Source organism: Pieris brassicae, chromosome 4 (genome assembly GCF_905147105.1).
Source record: "Pieris brassicae chromosome 4, ilPieBrab1.1, whole genome shotgun sequence".
Classification (NCBI taxonomy): Eukaryota; Metazoa; Arthropoda; class Insecta; order Lepidoptera; family Pieridae; genus Pieris; species Pieris brassicae.
In genome coordinates, this window is record NC_059668.1 from 13,736,192 (window position 1) to 13,763,272 (window position 27,081).

Consider the following 27,081-nt stretch of genomic DNA (forward strand, 5'->3'; position numbering starts at 1 on the left):
CCTGCTTGGTACGAACTATACTTTTATATATATTCTACACCATACACATCCAAAAACAGTTTAAGTAAAATGTATTTAAAAGACCTTTAATCACAACAGTGAAAACTGCATTAATTATGAGCACCGTTAAAATTCTATCAAAAAGTTCTTGGACATTGCCGACGGATACTTTAAACTGATGTTCTTTGATCTACGGCTGGAATGGCATTTGCCTTTACATTCATTAGAGCATTTTAATTAAATTTTTGGTGTCGGTTTTCTGGACAGCGTTAACGAGTAAAATTTCACATGATGTTTTCTTCGTATTCGACTCATACGGTTACGTTTCTTTATGTATATGTATGAGATGTGTGCACCACTTGATTCTCCTAGTACTCAATACTTGTAGCTATGGTTGGCGACGAAGCTTGATCACCATACAAATAATTGAGGGTATGGATATCCGAGGCTAACATAAGGGTTTTATATTTTTTAATAAATTCGATATAATTTATTTTATTATTTTTTTTTGTTTCACCTATAGCCTAACACCGCTATGTGCGCTTATATTTTAGACGTAGACATAACATTTTTTACTAACAAAACACACACACAAAATAACAATAAAAAAATTATGGAAAGAAAACAAAGGAGTAAGGTACGTTTTAAATGTGTAATGTGTGTGTTGTGGTTGTAACTAACCCTAACTAATTAGCTCAGCATTATGCTGTAGAGCATCGTATTATCCTTCTACCATAGACCACAACAATTAGTTCGCGGCTCAGACGCAAAATGGAAAAAGAATGTAATAATAATAATAGTAGAACAAATAATAGTAAAAATTAACAGTGTAAATAAAGATGTCTTGTTAGATAAGTAAGCGATATCTTCCAGACATGAAAGACATGAGACTTCCCACCTATATTGTTACAACTATAAAATTTAACAAATATCGTATGCTTTGCTGAGGTAATGTTAGGAGTCACTTCAAGTACTCCATTCAATTGCAGAGGCATTCAATTGCCTAACACATCGTTTACTTGATGGAAACCTTGTAACAATTTTATGGTTTCTATACAAATATACATAATAATATGTACAGTAGGATAACATTGCGAGGAATATAAATGTATTTTTTTCAATTAACAGTCTCGAAAGAGTCGTTTTACACTTAGAAACTGTGGCCGACGTAGGAGCGTTTACTCAATATTACACGAATCAGCACTTGTAATATACAAAAGTAATTATGATTATTATAGACCATATAAGCCAGCTGCCCACTGAAGTATTCCGAAACAATTCAACTTAGGGTCCTTCAGAAAAGAGTGTACCAATTCTTAAAAGGCCGGCAACGCACTCGCGCGCCCATGGTATTTAGTATCCATAAGCGGCGGTATTACTTAACATCAGGTCAGCCTCCTGCCCGTTTACTCCCTGTTCTATAAAAAAATATTAGCCTTAGGACAGATTCTAAATTAATAAAATCTTAATTTGATTATATAGTTATTCTTTACTTACTGAATCACTGAAACGATGAACTATTTGAAAGTCTATAGGTTGAAGTGTGCGTAAAGAGTGTGTGGTTGTGTGCCGCCTTTATGCTAATACCAAAAGCTATAGGCAAAGTTGGATTAAATTTTTCATAACACAAGTATAGCTTTACGAACAATACAAAGCTTACCTTTGTAAACAAACCGCTATACATTTATGATTCACTCATTTTTGGCATAAAGCATTAAGGCGTAGTAATATATCAATATGAACACTCAGAGCAGCCAGATGCGCATTTTATCGTTTCTGGCCAGTTTTCAAGTGCCAAAAACCCATTAGAGGTGTATTATTATGTGATTAACTTTCGGATAACAGTATTTTTGCGGAGAATAATGACCCTTAGTTGTTCTGTTTATATTCGGAGAAAGTACTGCCATCTACAGGTGGAAAAATAAGTTAATAAGGTATAGTTTGGGATTTGTAATACTATTGTTAGCGGTAGTTGATTTAGTTCTTAGGGTAGGAAATTAAACACTTCAATGATGACTTAATTCACTATAATTTACTTCACTGATTTTACGTGAACTGTGTAACTTCAAACTCGTGCAAAGAAAAAGGCCTGTGTGCTTTTTTTTTTTTTTTTTGAGAAGGAATCTCGCTGTTGGCCTTAAGGGCCTTTACAGCTCAGCTCGGGCTGTTTTGGAATGGCGTTTTATCCCGCGGCTAGTGCAAGGGCGTCTCCTGTGAGACTCGAACCTCGGCTTGGGCCGTCGCGGGGCGGTCAATCGCCTGAAGGGCAGGACGGAAGCTCACTGGAGTGAGCGAAGTGCGAAGTAAAGGTCCTCGCCTTCCCCGGTGAAGGCGGTTTTTTACCCTAATCTGTGATTGGCTATTTTTATTATTTTTGGCCGCACGGGCGGCTTTTAATTTATCGTTTGCTACGGTAATTGGATCCTCCGGATCCGTTAGTATGTGTCGGGGCCTCCTGCGAGCCTTTTTTGTCGGGAAGGGGCCTGTGTGCATGTGTCACAACCTCTTTTATAATCACAACTCCCTCCTCCGACTCGACCATTCCACTTCGGGAAGATGGTCGAGTCAATTCGTAACAATTCGTATACAACCGAACGAGTCAAATGAATAACTATTGCACATGCGCACTTCTAGCAAGATTCTTAAGAATATGTTTCATAAAAATGTTTAGAATTTAATTAAATAAATATTAGAAGCTAACACTATGTAATCAATTTAGAAAGTTTTTATTAACAAAAGGCTAAATTTTTAAACGATTTAAAAAAAACATAAGGAATTTATTCATGTGACAAGGATTTTTTGTATGAAAATTATTTTAATAATGTATTTGTGAATTTTCGTTATGTGTATATGTAAATCAAATGGATTACATATATATCATTTACGTTTATAAATAATAATATACCTGCTATAATCGATAACTAACTCAAAGGGACTTTGCCAAATTTGCTTGTAGTGGCTTTCAGCCAAGAGGTGATCGGATTTATACTAGACACAGATTTGCAAACGTAACTACGGGTAAGTATGACGGGTATGAAATGAATTGTTAAAATTAACAGTATCCAATGGTTAATGGAATTATAAATCTTTAATTAAACATTTAAGTTGTTTTCATATTGTCATTGACAGTAGTGTTTCCTGATAAACTGGGTTTATTAATTATAAACAATCAGTATAATGTGTAACTTGGGAACCCTTTTACAAGTAGTTTTACACCTGTGTCAGAGTTCCCAGATCTTCCATAAACTAAATTTTGTTTTTCAATTATATTTTAGAAACTGTTTATAACACGCTTGTACGAGTGTGTGGGTCGCATGGGAGTGAATGAGTATTATATTAATAATAAAATCATCGAAACAAATTAAGATATATTTTTAATCACTGAGATATTTAGTAGAAGCCATTGAAATGTAGTAAAATATCAGTATGTATGTAACACAGATTCTGTATTTGCATAAAGTAAACATAAAAATTATCGCAGTTTCGAGTCGCTTGACTGCTAAATGATTACGAAGAAAGCTGTTCATATAACAGTTCATATATGGTAATATTGTTATATGTATTGATGTCGTAACACAATAAGATAACTTAAAAACCCGTATTACTTGAATATTACAACTTGGAATACATGCGGGGCTACTCTCTAACAAGATTATGTCTTGGATGACAATTAACAATATAATTTATAATCTGTAGTTCCAGTCCAATCAGACGTTTCTTAATGTCAATATCGATCTCGCACTTTTAAAATTACTTGGTGACAATACTTAATTTTCGCTATTGACTGGCCTGCTATTCAGATTTTGATAATTCTTTCTATAGCCTGAAGAAGTCAAAGTCAAAGTGAAAAATCATTTATTCATATAGGTAACACAATGTATACTTATCAATAAAAAAGAAATATACATTAAATGCTTCTAATTTTACATTTACTGCCAGTTCTCAAATCAAGGACGTAGAACGGAAGAGACTTCCCGCCACTCTTTTCAATCGCCAAGCTTTTTTGTATTACACAATGTTTGTAAGGAGCTGCAACCATCACCCCATGTTCCACATGATATCAGCAGGAGGCAAGTCGTGAAGTCCCTAATATAGAATTAGATTGTCTTAAAACTTTTGAAATCGAAAATGTAGAGTAAACCTGCTTTCAATACTCCATAGTTTTTTAATAGTCGCAGTCAATTTTGAAATCAATCAAGATCGAGTTAAACTTATGCCGAAGCCCTGCTGTTGACTGTTCGTTAGAAATGTAAATACTATGTGCTTTATAGATGTTGTTTCAATGACAAACTGTCCAAGAATAGACCACGTACCGTTATGGCTACCTTTTCACATTTTAACCGTAAATACGGACGATTAACTGATTTATAGTCGGAATTATAGCAGCTATAAATTGTATAATCGCCATTCGTTCTACTTGTATAGAATAAACAAAATGTAATCACCGCTACTACTAATATTTTAAAATTCGAACACGAGACACTTGCGCCTCTTTCATGTAACTACTATTAATACGTTAAACGCAAAATCATTACTCCTAGAGAATATTCACTTCGTTTGACTAACAGTTTAACAAAGAGAGAGAGTATATTTTCACAATACTTTCGGAAGATTCAAGACGGTACATTGTACCATGGCAGTGAGTATTTTCAATGTCACCACAATCAATCATGCCGCGTCGTTGTGAGGCGAGGCGCGGTTCCGTTCCACCACGCTCATGGCTCGACTATTTACGTACCTTTCATTAGTTCTGAGAAGCAAACTTGCGAGGAAGTTCAGTTTTTGTATCGGAAACTGTTGTACTACGTCCTTTTTTAAACTTTCCCTGTGTTCTACCATTTTAACATGTGCATACAGATGGGACTTTCTAAACGTAATTAAATTCTATGTTACTACTCTGTAAAATTAGCGTTGTATGTAAGTTTTCACAGTATTTAAGTTTCAATTACATTAATTAAAGTCCAATATATGTTTCCAGAGGAGTTTACAGGAGCGATATAAGATACACATTATGTAATGTTATATATTTTATGATAATTTATTCGACATTATCGTAGTTAGTTAAGTGAATAAATTAATAAATTAAATTTATATAAAAGGTTTTGTACCGGTAAATATTTACCTTCTTCTTGTAGTGCCTCTCCACTACTGGAGGTTGGCGGTCAGCAGGTCATACTTCTTCTTATTCTTCACCAAGCGCATCAGCTGTTCTAGGCTCGCCACTCCCGGTCATTCCCTGATATTGCGGAGCCACGACTTTCTTCTTCTGCCAGCGCGTCTTTTCCCCTCGACCTTGCGCATAATGATGACTTGAAGAAGTCGGTACCGTTCATATCGAAGCACATGTCTCAAGTAACAGGTTATCTTCTTCTTCTTCCTCGGGATCGTTTGGCGCACCGTAGAACTTCTTCGTTTGTGATTCTATGGACCCAGCTTATCATCAGCATTCTTCGGTTACACCAAATTTCATTTCAATATAAACCCACGGAAGAATATACACCCACAACATAGGAATATCTCTAGTATAGGAATTAGAGTTGGTACGATTAACAACCATGTATGTATTTTTAAAGTATTATTATTATTTATGGTATTTTTGCCTCCTGTTTCTTTTTTGGCGATTTTTAAGTATTGGTCATAGACGAAGACAGCCACACAACAGCCTACTACACAAATCCTGCTGCCTCCCAGCGGATAAATGCATCCCAGCACAGCGTATGTGTAACGTTTCTCATCTTTCGCTATCCAGAGTGGACTTCTTTATTATTTAATTTAACAATATAAGAACCGGTTATTATTATGTATAAGTATTTAAGGAATGTACGTACATATGTTACAATGAGTGCGCTAAATTCGCGTATAAGTGAGATTTTAAAATTCTAATTTCGTGGACTGTTTTGAAGTATCATGAGAGTTATTCTAAATTTATGAAGCAAGTTTGGCCAATTCTGTTAAGCATTTGTATACATCCGTTTGGGAACGTGTGTAAATTGTAAAATAGTGTTCTATTTTCTCATAGTTTACCAATTGATTTTACGTTTGTGTATTTATGTAAGATCTTTTAAATCTCTCAATGGTTTCGAGATGATTAGATTAATATTACCCGTTGCATCATATACGTATGCATCAATATGTAACACAAAAGACATTAATTAATGACAAAGTCTAAAACAAAACAATTTTCGAATTGTTCCCTAAGAGTTCACAGCTACTTGAGGCATTTAGTAAATATTGAAATACCACTAAGAATCCTGCTGCATTCTTTAGATATTTATAATTATTATTCCTTGTTTGGATTTCCCTGGTGTTGAGGCCATTCTGACACTGTTGGTTATCGTGATGTTATCCTTTTTTCTTGTACGTTCTACGCCCGTGATTTGAGAACTGGCAATGTTAATTATCTGATATCTTTCTCGTTCATAGACGTACAATCGTTACATACACGAAGGACATGTTTTGTTAGCAATCTATTACAGTAGCTGGGGAAAATAACTATTATTATTTTCGTTCTATTTCTTAACAAGCTTAAACAAATTAAAGTGGTTTAATGAACCTATTGCCATAGTTTCCAGTTTTATGGAGATGAACATTCTCTTAAAGAGGTCGTTAAGAAAGCTATTAGTTAAAAATTAACGATTCCACAGAAACTTGATTGTTGAAGATTCGCGGTATGTTATGCAATCAAATATGACCTGAATTTGGTAGATAGAATTCTGAATGGTTTTAACGATTATTAAATTAAATTAATGAAATTGCCAATAATTTAAGTTTATCTGGTTTAGGAGTCCACACCTTATGGAGCGGTCATTCGCCTTTTTAGAAAAAAATAAGGATTTGTTTTTTTTATAGATATTATAGTTGCCTAATATAACTGAAAATTGTTTCACGTCTCCGGAGTGATACTTTCTTTTTTAATTTAGGCTAATATCATATTTCACACTAAAATTGTGTTAAATCTTTAATTTGTCTCGCTTTTATTTTACAAGATATTTGTTTTAAAGTACACTTCCCATGAATTTTGCTGAATACAAGGTCATGAGAATTTTAAGATACTTGGTTCAATGGAAACAGGGTAGAAAAGTAAGCTTAGCCTAATTTTTAATATATCCCTTATATGCATACTATATCGACATATTACATGTGTATTACAGTAAAAACAGGACTTAGCTAGTGGTTTCCCATTAGAAACAAAAAGTCGGAAAATAGCTTGTACCCATTGTTCTAGTTTAGTCTTTCCGATGGTAATTCAGATTGCCTTTCACATCCATTTTTGTATTTTATGGTCGTGGATTATTCGACATTTCTTTTGAAGTCAACTTCGATATAATAAAAAAAGGCTCAACTAGGTTAAGTTTATGTCAAATATTTTCTATAATTTGCTTGCTTTTGAACAATAATCGTTCGTAGATGTTATATCTACGAACGATTATTTAGTAATGTCAATAAGGTTTATGAAACATATATCTATATATCAATGGTATTGATCTTAGTACCGAGTTATCGTGTACAACTGTTGTGAGTACAGTTTTAACGTTATTTTTAATAACGGTGGAAGACATTACCGGTCAGGCACTGGCGTGTCCGCACGGTACACTCCACACGTAATCATCTTAATTCCTTGTTATTTCAAGTACAGTAATCATTGGTTTTAATATGGTCTTTAATCTAGTATGTATTAAAAGAGGCCATAACGACGAGGAGAAAGGGAATGCTTAGGTGGTGTGGCCATGTGGAACGGATGAAAATCGCTTAACAAGTCGGATATACAAGACAACCGTGGATGGTGAGGCCGTGTTGGGTAGGCCTTATCGTATATCCAGGAGGTACTAGAGAAGGGACAAGTTAAAAGTATCCATAATCGATGAGCATGCATGGTGAATGGCATGAAAGTGGATGTCTGCCTGTCGAGTAAAAGACTTGAATATATAAATAATAAAAAATACTTTGTTTGTATGTTATAATCTAGTCCTAGAGATGTACTCTAGTTTAACGAACAGCCTTTAATAGCAACTAATTATAATAAAAATAGCCTTTATTTTCAAAACTTAATTATAAATATATAGTAGTTTCATTGATTTTGAATTGAAAAATTAACTTTTAACATTAGGTAAAATCATTTGCTTGTCAACTTTTGGTTTATCCACCGTTGGACATAGACCTCCTCCATCCAGTTCCACTCATGTCTGTCGTCAGCCAGGCGAAATAAAAATGTCAAAAGTCTTTGCCGCAAAAGGACAACGCTGTGTTGAATTACAATAACAGGTATGTATCAAGGATAAGGCAAGTCCTCCTCACCAGCCTGTCTTCTTTTGATAACAATAATTCTAACCACGTAACATTATTGTGACGCGCGTCATTAATTTGATTAACACGCGAAAAGTACGTGACAATAATAATGAAAAATTGTTGCAATGTGTACGCACGAGTGCGTGTGCCCAGATTGGATCTGCAGATCATAATTATTATTGTAAGTGTAAAGAAAGTTAAGTTTCCATCTTATGCATATGTATGTGTGTTAGATGCAGTAGACCGCGTAGTGATAGACTTCGTACAATGAACACTCCGACTAATTTCGTATTCTAAAGAATTCAGTGGTTAATACTTGACACTTATAAAAACAATTTTGGTACTTTGAACCTTATAAGTCTAGAAATTGAATACAAATTTGATTTGCGTTTGTCAACGTTTAGGCGGATATGCACAAGCTGATGTACGGACATTCTGTACACGTAACAAATGTTTTCCGGTACGATTGTTGAGAATTAGTACTTATGAATTAATTGCTTACTGTAAACAAACCTATATTGTATAATGTTATAAATGTAAAAACCTTACCGAGTTAGGGAAAGCGGAAGAAGCCGTTCCAAATTGTAGATTGAGCATAACGTAATGATAAAAATTCAAACTTGGATTTGTTATAGACGTTAAGTTTACATTTTCAGTGTAGTTCATCACTTATACAACTTTTAGCTAATAAAACATGATTTGTTATTAATTTATTAATTAAATATTATACATCATACATAATGCTATATCTAGAGTATATGTTACTAGCTATCTTATCTAAAATATATGACAAATATGTAAACATTCTTTTAGGTTTTACTAGTATTTTTTTGCAACTTAGTAAAAGTGTCAGATAGATGATTACTTAACGATGCTCTTTTTTAAATTAATAAGACTTACTACTAAATATGTCAAGCTGTGGATATATAGTGATTGTTGTTATATTCTATAATTTCTTATTCTGAATTTGAATTTTTCACTAGCTGAAGCCGAGATAAGCTTCATTTAATTACACAGTAATATTTGTCCTCCCAAAACCGATGTGTTCACGTTCTTTTTTATATTTAAAAGTAAGTACAACTCTTTATATTCATACAATATTTCGAATTTATTGGACAGACATTAGCTTTAACTGATTTGCTTCAAGCAATATCTATTTACCGTAAACACTAATAATTTATATTGTAAAGAGGTAAGAGATATATATTTGTTATAAAGGCTATATATTAATGTATGTTAGGAGTATTACCTTATTTTAGTGTATTAAAGTGAAATTTTAATCTAATAGACAATGATAGATAATAGACAATATTTATTTATAAATTTTATAAATATTATATTTAGTTAATATTTTGTATACGTAAAACTTTCTAAATTATACTGGAATATGCTTTGATATAACACCATGTTATATAACCTAGGTATCTTACGTCTGGTAAAAATTGCAACCTAAAGAGTACCGCTACGAATCATTATAAATGGCTACTATTTATTATTCTAAACTCATTTAATATTCAAATAGAGCATTATGTGGAACAATTTGCATTTTATTGTCCAACCTTATGAAACCTTGACTTGTCTGGTCACTGATTCTCTATTGATAGGAAATTATTTTTGACTTTCGAATATGAAATTCACTAAATATACTAATATTTCCTTTTGCATAGTATCTAGTGTCCAGTTTAAAGGATCCTGTGTTAATAAATCAAACATCTTTAAGGGATGTAATTTTAATACATCAAGAAAGTTTACCTGTACACTGGCGTGAAGAAAAGACAGTTGTGGTGGAAAATTACTTTGCTCTTCATACACAACACCTTTTGATGTTAATAGATCACCATGAGCTATAATAAAGACCCAAATGCTAGGCTTCCATTTAATAGTTTAGAGGTCTATGGCCTAGCTGGAAATATATAGCGATAAATTTAAGCCGAAAGATTGAAGAAATCGCGTACAAGGAAAAGGCTTCAATTGGTGCGCAGATGAGCCTCAAACAAACAATCTCACGTTTAAAAGCAAGCTTAACCACTTAACACAGCTTTCCTATAATATTATTTTCTTAAATACACTATAAAAACATTAGAGAATAGGCATTTTTATTAAACTTATAAAATAAGGATCTTATTTGTCAATTACGTCACAATTATAATTTTCATAAATTGTAAAATGTATTGAGTTGGTGTGTTACGTAATGTGTTCGAGTTTCGACACTCTGCTATAACTTTTGGCAGACTAAAGCAAATGTTAAATCTCAGTAGCTTAACTATTATTTTAAATCGAACTATTATTTTCTTCTCATTTCTTCTGAAAATAGGACATTGTCTTGTCAACAAACGTAACCATTTATTATTAAACAGATATATAAAAAAGTATGTGTATAATAATAAACAACGATGCTCAGTAATTCTTATCTGCACTTTCCTTTTGAGTTCATTGAACTGTTCAGTTGAAGAGTGAAAAGTGCGTAGTGTGTGCAAATAATGACACACTTAAAGAATTACTATTTTCTAGCGTTTTATTTTTGCTCGCGTTTTCTTTTTTGTGCAAAATCATTAGAAACATAAAACAATTGTATATTCAATTGTATGTCCCACTTTACTATCTGTCCTGGCTTCACATGACTGGACATATATTGTTTTATATTTTGAAAAAATAAATAGTCTCTGAGATAATGTGGAATTGTATAAAGTAAGAGTTTTTAAATACCTGTGATAAGTTTTTCTGTTTATTCTTAAACGTATACTTATTTTCCTTTCCTACATATTAGTGTACGTTGTAAATATAGACTGTCAACAAAAAAAATGTGTTAAAGTCATTTCACTACGCCGGTGTGTTAACGTTTACAGAAACAAAAAGTGTCCTTATATATTTCAGGATTAATTAATAAAATTACCCTTAAGAAAATAAAGGTAAGCCAGATAAAACAATGAACCTGGTTTCCCTAACGATAACAAGTGTTTGGTTGGACTGTTCGTGTTTGGCCAGTGCCACATACGTCGTTCAAACGAACGCTCGCGTCGCTCGTTGTTTTTGTGTAGCAATGTGGTTTAGGGGTAGTGTAGTGATGTGCTCTTGTGGATGGTCCTTAGATATCATGAGCTAGCTTTTGGAAAAATGTTTTTGGACGGAAGAGGTCAGTTTTTATTGCCTATTGCTATGAAAAAAATATTTATTTTTAACAAATAATTCATACATTATCCAAGCCAATACGATTATGTTGATGTCATTTGTTTTATTGTACACTTTTACAATACTATATAATAGCAGAATAAATTTATATCGAAACTTTTTATCTATCTAGAAAATATAACGTGTTGAATTAATTTACTGTATTTACGTTACGCGAGTATGGGCCATGGCCTTAATTGTTGCCGGCCGAGCTTAATAAAAAATATTTAAAATGAACACATAAAAAGCTACTATGTTAGTATAGTATATACTAGTATATGTATAAAATTCTTAAAATAATGACAAATTATAAAAATAATCTCTTCCTACATGACTTTTATATACGTATACTTTTATATACTGTTATACTGTTTTCTTAGATTTATACTATTAAATGCGGTTACTAAGTATAAATAAGTACAGTTTATCTACGGTAGCTAATCCCTAAGGACACTGTCCATTTATAATTTAACGCACGACTGTAGAATATTCTCGCAAAATCCCAGTTTTAATAAGTTGGAACCGCTGCAGTGATAACAGCACGATCAGTAAGGGCCCCGAGAGTCAATTTCCTAACATATGTCAAAAATAAAATCTACAATTTTCCAATGTTATTATTGTATCATGACCATGTCGATTTCGTATTCTACACTCAAATCAGTAGAAGAATTTAAATTGATATATATATATATATATATATATATATAATAATAATAATCAGTGGCGCCTTATATAACCTTTTTAGATCTGGGCCTCAGATATCTGCATCAATATAATAGGCAAGTAGGTGATCAGCCTGACACCCGCCGTCGACTTTTTGGTCGTCTAAGGCAAGCCGGTTTCCTCACGATGTTTTCCTTCACCGTTCTGGTGAATAGGCAAGAAAGTCCATTGGTGCACAGTCGGGAATCGAACCTACGACTGGAGACAGCGACGAGAATCGCACGTCGAAGCCACTAGCCACTAGCTACTGTTTTTACTTTATATATACTTATAGACATACATATATACAGTTACATTACGACCTGACTTTATGTATTTTGTTTAATGGCAATAATTAATTATTGAACTAGAATTGTTAAACTGATAAAACAATACGATTGTTCCAAATCAATCCAACCTTGATTTCACACCTTATAACGCCACTTTCGTAAAACGTTTACCATGTGAGAAACTTTCGGTTAATTCGAAATTGGCCTCCGTTTTAATTTAACCTAGACATTATCGTTTAATATAAACACGTTGTTATTTACCTTGAACACGAGCCAGGATTTAAAATTTTATATTCGATTACAAAATAACCGATAATTTTATTTCTTCCGGGGCATGTTTCGATGTTAATTTTACGTGTTGAAATGTGATTTTTATATTTCTCCTAATTAATTTAAACTTTAACTATGGGAAATAACTTAAAAAAGCCTATAGAATACAAATATAATATTAGTGTCTAGGTCGACATAGAAATACTGTATTCAATTATTTATTTTCTTATGTTTTAGTGAAAATTATTGAATAATGATGAAAACTCCTAATTATGTGCTGTCTTTATTCATAATTATTCCACCTGTAATAGTTAATATCCATTGTATGAGGACTGTTCATTTCATGTATATCGTGTGCGTCCTTGCCAGATATTAAGCGCAGTTAACTGCGCCGCCTAAATAACTTTGACATTTGCACTGGTTCAATTTCATTGGCATCGTAATGTGATATTATTCGCTAATGCTCACATCCGTCTTGTCAATTTCCATTGACATGAATATGTTTATTTGTAAGAAATTGCTTTCCCCTGAGCCGACTATATTAATTAATCGATAAGGTATTTTTAGTCAATATTAAATTTGGTTTATAAATTGTCCTGTTATTGACATAAGTTTGACGTTCGGGTTCTATATTTAAAATACAAGTGCCATAGATTCATAGCAGTCATATCTCTATGGCCCGTTTGATAGTTCTTGTTATTGTCATATTTCAAACGTATATTCGATATCTGTGTTTCAAACCAAGTGCAAAGACAAATGACAGGTCGTTCCGCTTTTAACAACACGCTTGACAATTGCGTGAGCATAAACATATATTGCAAAATGATATATTTATATTTGTTCCACGATACTGTATATATATATATCTATTACACCCGGGTTCCATCCATAACTGTTACGCATGGTCGATACTTCTGTAGAAGTTATTTTAAAATAATAATCTACTATCTCAAAGATTTTCTGCTATTGAATAGGACCCATTTCTCAAACTTGTGGTATTTTGAAAATTGATGATAAAAACTGATGTGTGAAACGATATGAAGATATTCACATTCGTACAGGTAAAAACTGTAACATGAATGCGTTGATTAAATATTTTAATATTTTTGATCACTTGTTCCTAAACACTAAACTTTGAGTGTTGGCAGCGTGCCCGAGTTAGCATAAGATAGCCATTTACAGGTTTCGAGGACGAATAATACGTACCGCTTCTATTATCCTTTGTTTTCTGAATTTTCATAATAAATCAATTTAGATTCATGTAGGAAATACTACAGTTTTTACTGGACAAGTGGCATTAACGAGTGATAAATGGTGGTACAGATTTTTGAATTTATTACAATAATAATTTCATGGTCTCCATAGCCAAAATAATTATCCGCAACCCTTTATGAAGCAGGGTCACGAACACTGTTAACAAGTTTCAATACATCGGCGCTTCAAGCCTTTATGGGTCTTGACTTCCTGCATAAGAATCCTTCTTTCTTCAATCTCCCATCGTCTTCGAAGCAATGTTTTCTTCCTGGGTCTACCTCTTAGCCTTTGAAACCCCTTGAAATCTAAAACCATCTTTATTATGGTGTTGTGCCTAGTAATACATGTAAATAATAAAACATATTTTTTCAACAGTTCTAGAATTATGCTGGAAATAATACTTCTCCATCAGCAACAATATTAGATTTTAACACTTTTCTGATATGAACATGTTAATTGCTTAGTAATTAGCTTACGTTAACAACGTTACAATAATGGTGTGGTTATAAGCGAATACTACACGGTACCATTACGACTTAAAGTCCTTCAAGAAAAGAACGAACCAATTCTCAAACTAACAGCAACGCACTCAGTCCTCTAGCATTGAGAGTGTCCATGCACGGTATCATTTGATTAGCCTTCCGCCCGTTTGCTCCCTGTTCTTTATATAAAGAAAATAAATTTTAATCACATTTTGTTCATTTCGTATCTATATTCATACTTTTAACATGTTCAGAGTATAGAACGAGATTCAGTATAAGATTATTACAAAATGACGATGATATTTTAAGAGAAATCATTTCATAATGAACTTTCGCACATTAAATGCGCATGCATTATGATGGCCATGCGCAAAATGTTGTGACATCACTGCTTATACTGTGTTATATAAAATAATTGACGATCGCAATAACGTTAATGTGATCATTGTTTGTGCCTAATTATTGCATACGTGGTCATGAACTAGACTATAGTCAAGACTTCTAACATATTGGTGTTTCGATTGACTGAAAATCAAATTGGAATGTACGGAAACCGGCATTTAGTTGCTTAACAGACAGTGATGTCGGGACGGGAAGCCCTGTACATACTTGGACATCCAGGACGTACAAAACTCAAACTGAAACCCAAAATAACTTTATTCATGTAGGCAACCAACTACACTTACGAAATTCAACAGAAAAGATGTTAAATTAATTCTAAATTTACATTTACTACCAGTACCGAAGTCAGGGGCATAGCCACTCTCCGCCACTCTTTTTAAACGCCAAGTTTTGAGTCATACGAATTGTTTGTAAGGCAAAGCAGCCAGAAATATTTGAACTTGAGCAAACTAGAGGGACAGGTAAAAAGCATCCATAACCGACATGCAATATCATAAAAGTGAAAGATGCAAGAAATGTCAGGACCGTAGTGGAGATCAGTGGTTTGCCTACCCAGGAAAAGGCTGTATAGATAGATAGATTTAGTTGCTTTTTAATTATAGCTGTAACTTTACAATATCGCTCATCAATAGATTTTTTTATCAGTGAAACTTTTTGTGGATATGTCCAATGTGTTAATTTTATGTTTTTTTTGTATTTTTTTTGTTTTATACTTTTAGAGATGTATCTGTTTTGTTTCCTAAATGAATAAATAAATAAATTCCTAAGGAAAGTTTAGGTATACAACGTGTTTAGACGTAATCACGTTTGTTTTTCTATTTAAAGGATATAGTGCCAATATGAATAATACCGGAAAAGTAAAAAGAAAATGTTAATAATTAAAAAACCTTGTGTGATTGTTTACTTACTAGATGTTCAGAAGTGTCGTATGAATATTTCAATAAACTATATCTAATGTTTGCCGTGTAGCCTATGATAAATGTATCTTTGTAATACATTCAATAGGTTAACATTTGATTAAAGTGTGTTAACTCACGTTATTAAACTTAATGTAAGAACCATACGTAGCATCATATGACATTGTGAAAAAGCGACGCGCGACAAGCTATGAACTAGAGTCAGCGACATCAGAGATTAAGAACATTATTGTGACTTAGCTCAACATATTTAATACAAATTTGGAAATCATTTAATATCGTTAAGCTCTATGCGTGATCTTTGAAACACATTGTATAATTCTTAATAATTCTGTAAATTGACTGAAATGTAATAATTATCCCTGAAAAAACAGGACTTCCACTGTTGAAGCTCCGGTCTGAAACTGGTGTAATATTATCTTTTATTTACACAATAAGAGCAGTGTTGATCTAGTGGCTTCAGCATGCGACTATCATCTTTGAGGTTGTAGGTTCGATCCCCGGCTGTGCACCAATGGATTTTCTTTCTATGTGCGCATTCAATATTAGCTCGAACGGCGAAGGAAAACCTCGTGAGGAAACCGACTTGCCTTAGATCTAAAAAAGTCGACGGCGTGTGTCAGGCACAGAAGGGTTACTAGACTATTCGATTTACAAATGATCATAAAACAGAGACAGAAATCTCAGGTCCAGACCTAAAAAGGTTGTAGCGCCATTGATTTTTTTACACAACAATACACTTTACAGCTAAATTATCGTGTTTATGAAAATTTTACAATTTATAGCTTAGAACTTATACCTCATATTACTGAATACATAAAATTTATTCTAAATATTATAGAGCTTTGGATAAGATATGTGAGATTTATCATTTTATTATGCAATTTCAATTTCCGTCCATGCAAAGTCTGTGGTTCATCAATGCTGTCAATAACAATTAAAAAGAAGCGGAAGTGACCGAAAGTACCCTGATTAAGATAGACACTAATTACGACACACAAATGTAACGTCGAATTAAGCTAATGGATAATTGATTGTAATAGATTAATATATGTAAATTAACTACATAACAGTCAACTATCTCTTTTTGAGTTGACTCGTTTTTGCAATAGAATTTTAACATATCTTTTAAAACGCATTGTTAAATGTGAAACTTAAGACAATAGTATGAAATGTAACCTCGGTCAAATTGGGTCAAAAGTTAATTAGGAAATACAAGTACCGTTCAAGAACGCGAATTTGTAGTCCTTTTGTGACCACGTGACGGACAGATGTGCTTTTATGATATTACCGTCTCCGCGATGACAGCTTTATTGGATGCTATAAAGCTGCAAATGATTCCTTAAATCATTCTTTAATATCTTACCCTATTGGTAAACTTCTTTACGTGTATGTCGCAAAAAAGGTTGTATGTATTTCATGACTGAAGATTTTTACCGATTTTGTCTTAGTACGTTTGTTTATGGGCTAAAATTCAACTTTCGATTTATTTTTATCTTATTAATTCTTTGTTGTTATTAGTTATAGTTCGATTAGTTTATTTTGATGACTTTTTAGTAGTAGAATACAACTACAACGTATGGTATAATAATGAATCCCATATATTCTGTCGTATCTAAAATTGTATTCGAAAAACAGTTTGCCAATGCAATATACAGTACCGGCATCTTAAATGAGATGTGCTGTCATAAACTATTTTCATTTGCGTTCCGCCATATCGTAAGTGTCGCCGCCCGGTGTGCAGAAAGATGACCCTGCTAGGGCGGGCGGCCCCCTGACACATAAACTCAACTAATTTTAGATTAGAGATTTCTTCGGACTAGACGCAAACGTATGGATAATATTAATAGAGCGATTCGAGAAATAGCAGTGTAAATGAACTGTTGCGAATGATTTTTTCGTTGCGTTACGTTCTTTCATTAATATTTATGCTGAAAATGTTTCATTGCACACTATAAAATACACGCTTGATCGATTCATTTGCATAACAATAGTGTAAGTACATCAAGTGCGCATTACCTCCCAGGGTTAAGATGACCGAAGTCAGTACAGTATGGCTTAATTAATCTACATCGGGTTCCGAAATACTTCAGTGGACAACTTTTTCACATAGTGGTGGAACAAGGCAAAACTGCCTTATACAAATCGCTAACTCATGGAATATTACAAGAAATGCGCCGTTGAAGCGTCCCAAAAACATAAATGATCAGCTCGCATTAGTTATGAATGATGTCGTTCTCGATTACTGATAAAACAATTGTGATCTATACGATGCTTATTCAGTGTTCATTCCAGCTCATGACTTGAATATTTTATACTAACAAACCAAATACATTACTGTAGGATGCCTGGAATAGGAGAATGCAACTTAACTAAAGATTTAATATACATACGATTTCTTTTTACCATGCATTCATTTGATTATTATGAATTTTGATATACCTAGAGACACGGAAGACGGTAAAGTCGCGTAATTTCAAAAACGTAATCGGTTATATTTTATGAAACCATTGCATCGTCGGATTTATTTAATTATTTGCGGATTTGTTATAAATGATATTTACATGTATCATAAAATATACCTTGCGTAATATCTATTAAACTTACTGGTCATTAAAAACAGGTAGTTGATAATTTCTAATCATAGTTAATGACTTAGTAATTATTTTCAATTTAAATTTAATGTGTCTCAGTTTAAACGAATCTAGTCTAAAGAAAGATAAGATATACGATACTGTTTATAAACATATTATACGCCTAAGTATGTATTGAATTTTTGTCTTTATCACAACAAAAGGCTCATAATAAAAACAAAAGGCTCTTTTTTTCAATATGAGGTTACTATTTAATAAAGTTTTTCCGAACTAATTCGACTCAGGGTCTTTCAAGAAAAGAGTGTCCCAATTCTTAAAACTCCGGCAACTCGCGAGCCGTCTGGCATTGAGAGTGTCCTAGGGCAGCTGTTGAATCAGATGAACCTCATGTCCGTTTACTAAAAAAAAAAACTTTGTGTTATAACAAAAAATATGCTTCATAGTTTACTAACATAGGTTTCTTTGTGTGTGCCTTCCACAATTTTGTTGAAATACATATTATAGTTATTAAATGTTAATACTTTTGTAAAAGATTCAAAGATATATAAATGATATCGATAAATATATTCTATAGCAACGTATGGCCGGATTTAATACTCAAATAAATACAGTTTTAAATTTGACACGTTCCGCGAAATCGTAAGGAAATATAGCTGTTTGTCTGTCAATATCCGAATCAATTTTAAATACTACAAATATTTGTTTCAATGAGTGGTTTTGACGGACGTTAAATCGAGGGTAAGCAAATATTTGTTTGAACGTCCCTTTAATGTGTAAATACCTTTATGTGATTAATAATGATAATATATTATCCGTGTTAGCTTAGTAGTTAATCAAGCGACTTGGGGTCACATTCAAAAACGAGATATAAGCGAAGTCTCACTTGTGCACGCATGGTTTGTATGTCTAATGTCTGAATTTTTCTTTCCAAACACAGTGAACTCGTTGAACAAATCATTCTGCTTTGAAAGCAAAGGTGTCTTTGCTATAAAATTTTATACATATATATTTAAAAACGTATATAACAATAATTAATAATAAAAGCGTCATTTATTCCTTGTACCACTGGGCTGATGGAAAAAGTCCCGGTTAGGGTATCAAGGTGGAAAGTGCCAGCATAGAAAAGAAAGAGAGGTTTCTTGCACGGTAGATTGGCGAGCTTAGACAAGTTGGTGGGGATTATTGGGAGAAAAATACTCAAGATAGAGAGAGATTGTACCGGAGGACGCCTTACTCTACAAGAGGACCTTGGAAAAAAGAAAATTTTAACTGTGTGTATCTTTTGTAAAGATGTTTTTTGTCGTTTGTATACTATAGTACTTTTAACTATTGTCTTGAACACGTAGTATTTGATACAAATCACAAAACGCTGTAGGCCTGACGTATTTCTCAATAGCTGATAATTCGAGTATCCTGGTTTTATACGTGTTTTATCTACTAAATAGGCGGCTTTTTAGTATGCGCAAGTACTATAGATTTACGAGTCGATCACGCCATGATCGATTCATAGCACGTTAATATACCGTTACGCTTCTATAAGTAGTCTTTGTAGAATACTCGTGAGATGCAATTATTTTGACATTAACGGCAATTGTCATACACTGAACTTTTTGCGTATCATCGCAGGCCTGATTGCTATTATTGCTGCAATCAGACAAGAGATCAAGACATTACAATAAATATATGTTCTTATATGTAATATTTTTGATCTATAAAAGGCATATAAAGTAATTTTTGATGATAATTTTAATAAAAATTAGGTGTTTAACTTTCTAAGATTATGTTCCTGCCCTCGGCGCGTAAGTTGGTTACATTTTGCGAGGTGGAAATTTCGCAGTTTTCACTCGGGAAAATATCGAAATACAGCAGCACTATGGAATTAAACAGATAACTTTTACTTAATTTATTTGATACATAAATGTAAATTTCATAAATGGTTAAACGGTTTTTAATATTTACAGACATTTGAGTTCGTTGCACGTCTTAGCCGCAGTACGGCTTCCTATTATCAATATGTTTGTGTGATCTTAATACAATTAAAAGATACACTTTGCTGACAATCGAACAACCCATGAAGCCAAGGAGACGGGTTGTTGTACTGTATTAATAAATAATTTTCATCAGGCCAATTCGGACTAGGCCTAGGAGGCTAGTCCATTGAGACTGACCGTGTAAATATTATAGTAAAGAATAATTTAAATTTAAATGTATGATTAGACCTTAAAGCAAGTAAATTATATATTATGACGACTGAGCTTTAAACAACCTACGCGATAACAATCTTCGTAAATTATGGGATAATAGAAAATACATTTTTTTAAATAAATCATGACAGTAATAACACAGTTCAAGATAAATTGCCGAAAGTATCGGCGTGGGTTTGCTGGACAATGTTAGGGTTGTTGCGTAACAAACTATTTGCGTAATAAATTTAGTTTTTGGTACGTAACACTATATGGTGTTTAGCCGCTCAGTATACAAACATATATAAAAAATATATTAATTTTTTAAATTATTGTAATTTATATCAGTCTCAGTAGGAAAATAAGATCTATCTGATTTTTTTTTGTGTAATAAATAAACATAATGGCTAATAAAAGTTGATATTTAAATAATTAAAAATAAAATAATTGTCATACAAACACATACAGCACGCAAAATTAAGAAACATTTCTGAAAGAATAACGGAGAGTACGTCAATAAGGCGATTAAAGAACGGAAATATAAAAAAAATACTTTTTGCGTGATATTATCATACTTTCTAATCTAGATATAACGGTAGATTTGCACATCCTTACGTCCTTGTTAATTTGATAACTCAACAATGCTGTGCTCCAAATTGCTGCCCACACACAGACTGACCCTACTGAGTCCCGAGGGTTCACTTAACTCACAATAAAACTGCTCATACATATTTGTATCTTTAAAACAAGTTATACAAATCCTTATTAAGTTGACAAATATATCGTTGATTTTCGTTATTTTTTTAATCGTAATAGTTTTACGTAATGATGTATTAAGAATGGTAGAAAAAACATTTTACTTTAATCTATAGGCTCACCACTTCCTTCTATACCACAGTTTTTGAAATATGCCATACTTATCCATGTTAACTGTATCTAAATTATGCTTAATTGTGGCCCTTTTTGAAGGACCCTAAGTCGAATTAGTTCAAAAATGCTTCAGTGGGTTCCTGGTTCCACTACGGTGTTGTACGCGGCTTAAATAACGCTCAGCTGTGGAACGACTAACGGTCAGGCACATGTGAAATCTATACGGTACTCTGAACACTCCACGTTGAATGCGGTAGAGAATATGCGGAGATGAAGAGAGATTTCTACCCAACCCAGATTAAGCCGCTAGGAAAGTTTAAAAAAAACATTATCATTATAAATCTTACAAAAAGCTTATATGTAGTAATAAATTAAAACTGTCAAAATAAATAAAATTTGTCGGAATGATGTTTGCTTCATTAAGTATGTTGACGGAAATAGGATGTTGGTAAATGGTGCAGAACATCAACTAGGATAGTCAATGGAGCGCGTGGGAAACTAGCTATTTATATAAAGACTGTGGTAGGGCTTTTTAAGTTTGATCTAAAATCACCTCATTAGCTAATAGTTATAAATCAGTAACAAGATATTTTTTTTTGGATTCCTGAATTTGATTAATTCATCATAGTTCTAGTTATGCATTAAGTAGTGTGAGCCTCGTGACTTGAGGGTGTGACATTCGTCCCTGGACTTGCAAACCCCGGCTGTTGACTCTTTCTATGTGGGAATTTAACATTCGCACGCATATCGAAGGAAAATATCGTGAGGAAACCCGGTACGCGTCAGACCAAAAAAGGTCACGGTGTGTGTCCGCCAGGTACGAAAGTTGGATCCACCTACAGAAAATCCCTTTATTCATAACGATATCTGAGGCCAAGGCCGTTGAAGCGCCACTGGTTTTGATTCTTCATTTTCTAAGCCTTCTATGACCAAGATATGACGGATTCATCACGATCTTTTCTAGCAAGTGCTAATTAAGTACATAAATGCATTTATTTAATTAACAACCTGGGTTCATTTCCAATCTAACCCAATCAATATGTTAACCTACTCGCAAGGGTACTTTTAGGTTTTCGTAGGACGCCCAAAACGGCCAGTTATCGCAGCCAATTCGAAATACCCATTCGTAATAAGTCATGTCAGTCGAAGACATAATGGATTTTGTTATATAATTCGCACTTTCGACTGTGTGTGTTTGTGTTACCCTTAAAATATGTAAACGATATTAAAGATTTTATTAATGATATATAGCCCAATTAAAATAACGAAAGTAGTCGTCGTCTAGACGTATTGCATAACCAGTATTGGAAGAATTACAAACTTTATCTAGGAAACGAAACATGTATGATAATGTAAAACGGGTATGAGAATGTGGGATCAGTCTTTTTATGGCTAAAACGGAAGTTACACATAAGGTATTAGGACAAGTTGAATCTAGTCGGTTGAAAGTATTCGTATTATTATTCTTGAATAGTTTTTCGATTTCACTTCGGTTACGTCGCAAGGGCCCGTAATAAATTACGCGTGCCCTAGTAAAATTTAACTGTATTCGTTAACGAATCTGTTTAGCTAATCAGTACATTTGTTTGAATCTCCGGATCCTTAGGTTTGAATTGATTTTTATGTTTGTCCAACACATAAAAATCAGTCAAGTCCTTTTATCTATGGAGACTATATAAACCGTAATAACGTAAGGGAAACAACGGTCTCAGCTTATATATATAGTACAAAAACATTTACATAGTACCTACTGAATTCGAGTGGAATCAATTCCCGGTGGGAGACTGCCCTGTGAGATACCCAAGGCCAAACACCTTTTGAACAATGCATCTATTACACAGAGGAAACTATGAAATCACTAAAATTTCGATTACAATCTTATCGTAAACGTAACAATATATGTTTAATAGTTAAACTATTTTTAGAGCATTTTTGTCAACATTGGTGAACCAATGATAACTTTCACTTGCTTTGATAAGGAGGTAAGTAGTAAAACTATTCAGTTCATAGATTCAAATATGTTTCAGCCTTTGAATCTTGTATATAAGTGGAGTGAAACACCATAGTGAAATTGTATGGTATCATTTAACATCTCCCGTGTTGCCCCATTGGCCCATCTCATCATTAACGTGAGATCAGCTTGATATGAGACGTATAACGATTCACAACACTCTACTTCTGACGCGATAAAATCAACAATGAAATACGTTCTGTTGTATTGTTTTCTATTGTCTTTGTACCGTGTGAAGTATATTGTGTAATTAAAAACAAACGGAGGAAATAGTTGTTTTTAATAATGATCAAAAACTTTGGAGTTAAGTTATTATTTAAGTTATTATTATTTTATAGAAGCCTTCAACTAGTAACGTCAAGGAGTATTTTTTTATTTGTTCCGTGTATCTTTTAAAATTATAATTTGGGATCGGATATCCTCTTACCACAAAAAAAATGTGAAAATGTGTACTTATGGCAGTATGGTAAATATAAAATTAAATATGATTAATTTATTTATAGAACCACCGCGCGTAGCGACAGCGGTAGGGCCACGAGGCAAGCGGGCGCAGACGCCTCAGCAAGCCGCCAGATCGCCGCCCGCCGCACTGCCTGCGCCTACGCCAGCCCCGCTCGTCCCGCTGACTGCTGCCTCCACGGAACAGGCCGATGCTTTGGCTCACGCCGCAAAAGGTGTCGAAGCCCTCGGTGTATTGGTGCAATACTTAGTGTTCCGGGTGAGTACTTATAGCGTTTACATACACTTATTTTCTTAAAATCTTGCATAGAACTGAGGTTTTTTTTGTATAATTAAATTATTATAGTACCCACTTCTTTCAACTTACAAGAATTGGTCATAGGTGTGATTTTTATAAGTAATAACGGTTGCAGCTGGATGCATTGAACGGCAGCTCATGGCGGGTAGAAGCCGAGCGGTGGCGCGGCGTGGCAGCGGCAGAACGCAGCAGTGCTGCTCGCGCCGACCGCGACAGACAGCAGCGTGCGCAAAAAGACCTCGACACCAGTATGTAAAATGTCTTAAAATATTTACGATTTTAGTCCAGGCTTTAGTTTAGCGGGTAAATTAAACAAGCTGCCATTTAGATTTATGTTAAAGAAAATACTAATATCAAATATATTATAATTTTATCATAAATATATTATGTTTAAAGGTTTGGTTAATAGCACTGATTTAAGCAACGTTATTTGACACTTTAAATCATAATATTATGCAGTAAAAATAAATGTGAATGCACGTTATTCTTAAATGTGTGGAGACTGTCTTCTCCTTAATAGAGACTTTAAGTAGTGTTATTGGATAGTTTCTTATGTTAAATATGCTTATTAGTAAATTAGGTTAGTTTTAATTACCTAATAGTCCTACCTACAGATACAATTATATAAAAAGAAAAGTAAAAAAATTTTTTTTTTTAATTTATATAGTCGCAGAATGCCTGAGCAAGATCTCAGAGCTAGAGATGGAAGTATCTTCAAAGGAAGAGGCGAACGCTCGTTTACAAGCCACACATATAGAAGAGGTCTCGGCCTTGGCCAACGACGTTAAAGGACTGAAGGTTTGTTTTTTCTTGAAATAAAAATAGGTTCAAATAAACTCAAGAATTTTCGTAAATATTTACGTCAAAGCAAGGCGATGGTGTCAGAGCGCAAAAACAGTGGCAGTTGATTATTTGTCTTAAAATATGTTTAAACAAAACTATGTTTTACGCCGGGTGAAAGATAAGGTAGGTGAAAATTCGATACAAGGATTTCTGAGTATTGTAAAGTCCTATTGTTAGAGCCTCTAATTACAGAGAAACCTTATAAATCTTAAGATTTACCCCACGTAGCCATACAAATTCATAACAAAAACATCAAATAACCACTTAAACTTATAACAAAAATGTTTTTCATTTTCGTCAGTACTTGTAAGTACCGCACCACCGCACAATAGAATCGACCACCGTCTAGCCTTATATAGGGAGCTAACTTTTAAAGGATCCTGGACAAATTTTGTATTACAAAGGAGTTGCCGTTATTATATTTTAATAGCACGTGCGTTAATAAGGGCTGAGTATTGATAGTCAGTAGTAAACCTAGACTCTGATGCATATTATAGTTTAAATGGTATTTCGGTAAATTATTTAAAATATTTACATATAAAATTAAATTTTCAGGACACTATTGATTCCTTAAAACATGAGGTGGCAGAGAGTAGGACGAGGTTACACGCCCACAGTGAGATTGAGCGTACACTACGTGCCCAGCTCGCTGCAGCACGGGACGATGTCGACCAGGATCCAGGCACTCCATATACCTCTGGGGAAACAGGGAAGAAATATACCTGTGACGCGGCTTGTGACCCCATCTGTTGGGAGGCTGAAGAGTGCGAGCTGAGGATACAGGATAACGAGGAATTAAGCAAGGATGCTACTGAATTAGCCGCAGAGGTATGTTTTCATATTGATATCCTATCAGTAAGTTTTTAGTATTTCTGTACATTAATATTTATTTATAAGTAATCTAATAGCTGTACTATATTGATAATCCAAGTACCAAACCGGCAACACAAATCAATTAAGTACATTTATAGAATAAAAAAAAGATAACTGAAATTAAACATTAAACAAATTACAACTTAATATTTTAAACAAAAAGTTAAATTGTTACTACAGCCAAATAAAGTCAGTTTTCCCTCTTAAAATATTTCCTGACCCTATATACTATATAAGTTTTATATAAGGCACTCTTCTACTATGATTATTGACTAAGAAAATACCTAGAATGATGTTTAGTTTTCAAAGTATATGGATGATAATGAGCATAAGCAATTTAGCACACACAAAGCAGAATATTCAATTGCAACAATAATATGTCACAGGTCAACCTTATTTTTGAAGTCAGTTTAAACTGTATATATCACCACAGGTTCGGTCTCTACGCTCGGTGGTAGAACTTAAGCAAGCAGAGGTCGCATCACTGCGCGATTCTCGCAGTGAGCTAGCAGCAGAGCGCGAACGGCGTGCCGCCGCTGAACGCGACGCGGGCAGTGCCCGTCAAGCTGCAGAGGAATTACGCGAGCGTGGCGCTGCCCGCCAGCGAGAAGTCGATCGCCTTAGAGACGACAATCGCCGATTAAGAGAAGTCGCTGCTCGTGATCGGGACCACGCCGCGCGTCTTCTGGCCCACAACGAAGAGCTCAGATACAAACTTCGACAGAAGTCCCAGGTATGATTTAAGTATAAATATAAATTTAAATTAAATTTAAAAAGTTTGGGCCCTGTGGCCGTAGACCGTTTTTGTTTGTTCTTTTTGTAATTTCTGTATACCAAACTGATCCCGTAGCATGCCTACGGGGGCGATGACTTATCATCGCTATTTGGTGATGATGAAGCAAAAGCTGAGTACATCCCTTTCTCCAAGGGACAGCTAAACATTAGTACAAAATTTTATGTATGTTTCCATATTTCTGTCCCTGTTTTGATTTCTAAAGGATTAAGGTCTTACACATTCTTTGCAATCAATCTAATTTCTATCAGAAATTCAAACAAACATAAGTTTATATTTTAAAACTCTAAAGCTTATTAAATTATCTTTACAGCTATAGTGTATCTCTGTGATTCCAGCCCAGTTTTATGTCTTTTGGTGATATCGTAAATCAAGTTTCTCATATT

General features: G+C 33.8%; 1 protein-coding gene across 5 annotated transcripts in view; it reads left to right on the forward strand.

Moving 5' to 3' along the window:
- The window catches only part of LOC123708216 (coiled-coil domain-containing protein 6), a 70,612-nt gene that overhangs the window by 40,644 nt on the left and 2,887 nt on the right, over window positions 1-27,081 (forward strand). For 4 of the 5 annotated variants that reach the window (XM_045658801.1, XM_045658802.1, XM_045658803.1 and 1 more), the window contains 5 exons: window positions 23,933-24,147; window positions 24,302-24,434; window positions 24,854-24,984; window positions 25,585-25,857; window positions 26,336-26,635. In XM_045658801.1, the coding sequence (XP_045514757.1) occupies window positions 23,933-24,147; window positions 24,302-24,434; window positions 24,854-24,984; window positions 25,585-25,857; window positions 26,336-26,635 (1,052 nt within the window). Of the gene's footprint in view, window positions 1-11,282; window positions 11,420-23,932; window positions 24,148-24,301; window positions 24,435-24,853; window positions 24,985-25,584; window positions 25,858-26,335; window positions 26,636-27,081 lie in introns of those variants that run through there. The other variant, XM_045658805.1, reaches the window with a different exon arrangement.